Source organism: Ceratina calcarata, unplaced genomic scaffold (genome assembly GCF_001652005.2).
Source record: "Ceratina calcarata isolate Rehan_Ccalc_2016 unplaced genomic scaffold, ASM165200v1 scaffold188.2, whole genome shotgun sequence".
In the NCBI taxonomy this organism is placed as follows: Eukaryota; Metazoa; Arthropoda; class Insecta; order Hymenoptera; family Apidae; genus Ceratina; species Ceratina calcarata.
Window position 1 is genome coordinate 1 of NW_017140296.1, and position 1,787 is coordinate 1,787.

The following is a 1,787-nucleotide window of genomic DNA, read 5'->3' on the forward strand; positions in this document are numbered from 1 at the left end:
GAATAAAACTAGGAATTAAAAAAAATTTGATAAAAATTCACTCTGACTGAACGTATTTTCGGATTTTCACTTATCTGAACGTCGTATATAAATACGCGATACCGGGAATTGGAGTAGGTATAATCGGGATAAACGCGCTTGCGCGCTACGTCATACTTATCACTTATGAATCAGCTGATGAAGGAGGATTGTTGCTAGAAATTTCATCGGCAGAGAAGTAACAGTACGAGAAGTATGTCGTTGAACACAGCGCACGCGAACGGCGGCGTTTTAATACACGCCGGCGAGAGGTGAGTTATTTAAAATCTACGTAGCCGTCGTCGTCACCTATCCAGCACCCGTTTCACATGTTCCTGCTTACGACGTATCTGCAACGTAGTTGCAACCGTGGCCTTCCTTTATCCAGCCTCCTACACCTCCGTCAACAATTATTATCTTATATTACGATTAAATTTAAACACGATTCGCTAGCTCCATAAAGAATACTATCACTACCAATCGAGCTTATCATCACATTTTTCTAATTACGTAANTAAGCGCGGGCTCTACACGTGCTCTTTTTGGTCAGTGTTTTACGTTAATAATTTAAAAACACTTACAGAATCACCTCTTATCGGTTCTTCTTCTGGAAAACTCTGTATATTAAATCGTTTTAGTAATATTAAATAAATTTTACCCAGTTCAGTATTTCCTACGACGATCTTTGCGTTCGGATATTGAGCTTTCAATTGAAGTAATTCATCAAGGTTCCTCGGCCTATGCCACGTTACATTTTTGCCTTTAATCACTAAGTATTGCTCATCTAAATGGGAAGAGACCTTAAACAAATTCAATTCTTCATTTCTCTTCTACCGATAAAATAATCGAATAAAAGAAAAACGCGATTTACATGTAATTTAGGAGGAAATATGATTTCCTGCGTGGGTTCGTATGGATGGAATTCGTTCGAGTCGAAAATTTCTGTAGGCTCCGCGATTCGAACTTTCCTACAGCAATTTTCACCCATCGGACATCCCCCGTTCGTCAACGACCTCTCCTTATCCTTAGAAATTGACTGCATCGTTTCCCATTCTTCCGTGAATGTTTTATAAGCTTCTATGATCGGACGGTATCCCGTACACCTGCATAAATTCCCTACGAGTAGGTGATCAGACGATGAAAGCTCAAAATACTTCAATCGATATTAAATGATTCCTACCTTGAAACGCGATCTCGAGATCTCTCATACTCGGTTTCGGTGTGGCGCGAAGTAACGCGTACATAGACATAACGATCCCAGGTGTGCAGAAACCGCATTGCGAACCGTGCGCTTTCGCTATCCGCTCTTGAACCGGATGCAGTTTCGTTCTTACGCTTCCGATACCCTCGACGGTGGTCACCGCGAGGCCATGCATCGCGCAAACCGGTGTCAAACATGCATTCACTGCCAAATGTCTAATGATTTTAATAGTTAAAAGAAATTATAAAATTCGTCTTAATTATTTTCAGAAACTCTGATTAACGAAATTGAATTTTTAAATATGTTTCAGATATATGAGAAACGTTATAAATAAAAAAGGATACGTAATGACTCCTGTGGGCCGGTCCAATTTTGAAATCATCACGGTGCAAGCACCGCAACCACCTTCTGCGCAGCCAAGTTTTGTACCAGTCAAACGCACTAAATTATTGTTAAGGATTTTTAATTAATTATTTCTAATATCGATAAGAAGGTAATTCCTAGCCAAATTCGATGTCATGATAAATTGTTCACTTTTTCAAGAAAATTAGTTTAAGTATCAGAGAAC

General features: G+C 39.3%; 2 protein-coding genes across 5 annotated transcripts in view; one reads left to right on the forward strand and one right to left on the reverse strand.

Annotated features, from left to right (window-relative positions):
* Window positions 1-142: 142 nt before the first annotated feature.
* The window catches only part of Wbp2 (WW domain binding protein 2), a 59,762-nt gene continuing 58,117 nt past the window's right edge, over window positions 143-1,787 (forward strand). For 2 of the 3 annotated variants that reach the window (XM_018019530.2, XM_026811098.1), the window contains exon 1: window positions 144-290. In XM_018019530.2, the coding sequence (XP_017875019.1) occupies window positions 235-290 (56 nt within the window). In that variant the 5' untranslated portion in view covers window positions 144-234. Of the gene's footprint in view, window positions 291-1,787 lie in introns of all 3 variants that reach the window. The other variant, XM_026811099.1, reaches the window with a different exon arrangement.
* LOC113463911 (xanthine dehydrogenase-like) overlaps window positions 560-1,787 on the reverse strand; it is a 69,462-nt gene continuing 68,234 nt past the window's right edge. Inside the window, exons 3-6 of one of the 2 annotated variants that reach the window (XM_026811095.1) lie at window positions 1,564-1,660; window positions 1,199-1,434; window positions 890-1,134; window positions 560-818 (exon numbers count right to left, since the gene is read on the reverse strand). In XM_026811095.1, coding sequence (XP_026666896.1) covers window positions 573-818; window positions 890-1,134; window positions 1,199-1,434; window positions 1,564-1,660 — 824 coding nt within the window. In that variant the 3' untranslated portion in view covers window positions 560-572. The remainder of the gene's footprint in view (window positions 819-889; window positions 1,135-1,198; window positions 1,435-1,563; window positions 1,661-1,787) is intronic. The other variant, XM_026811096.1, reaches the window with a different exon arrangement.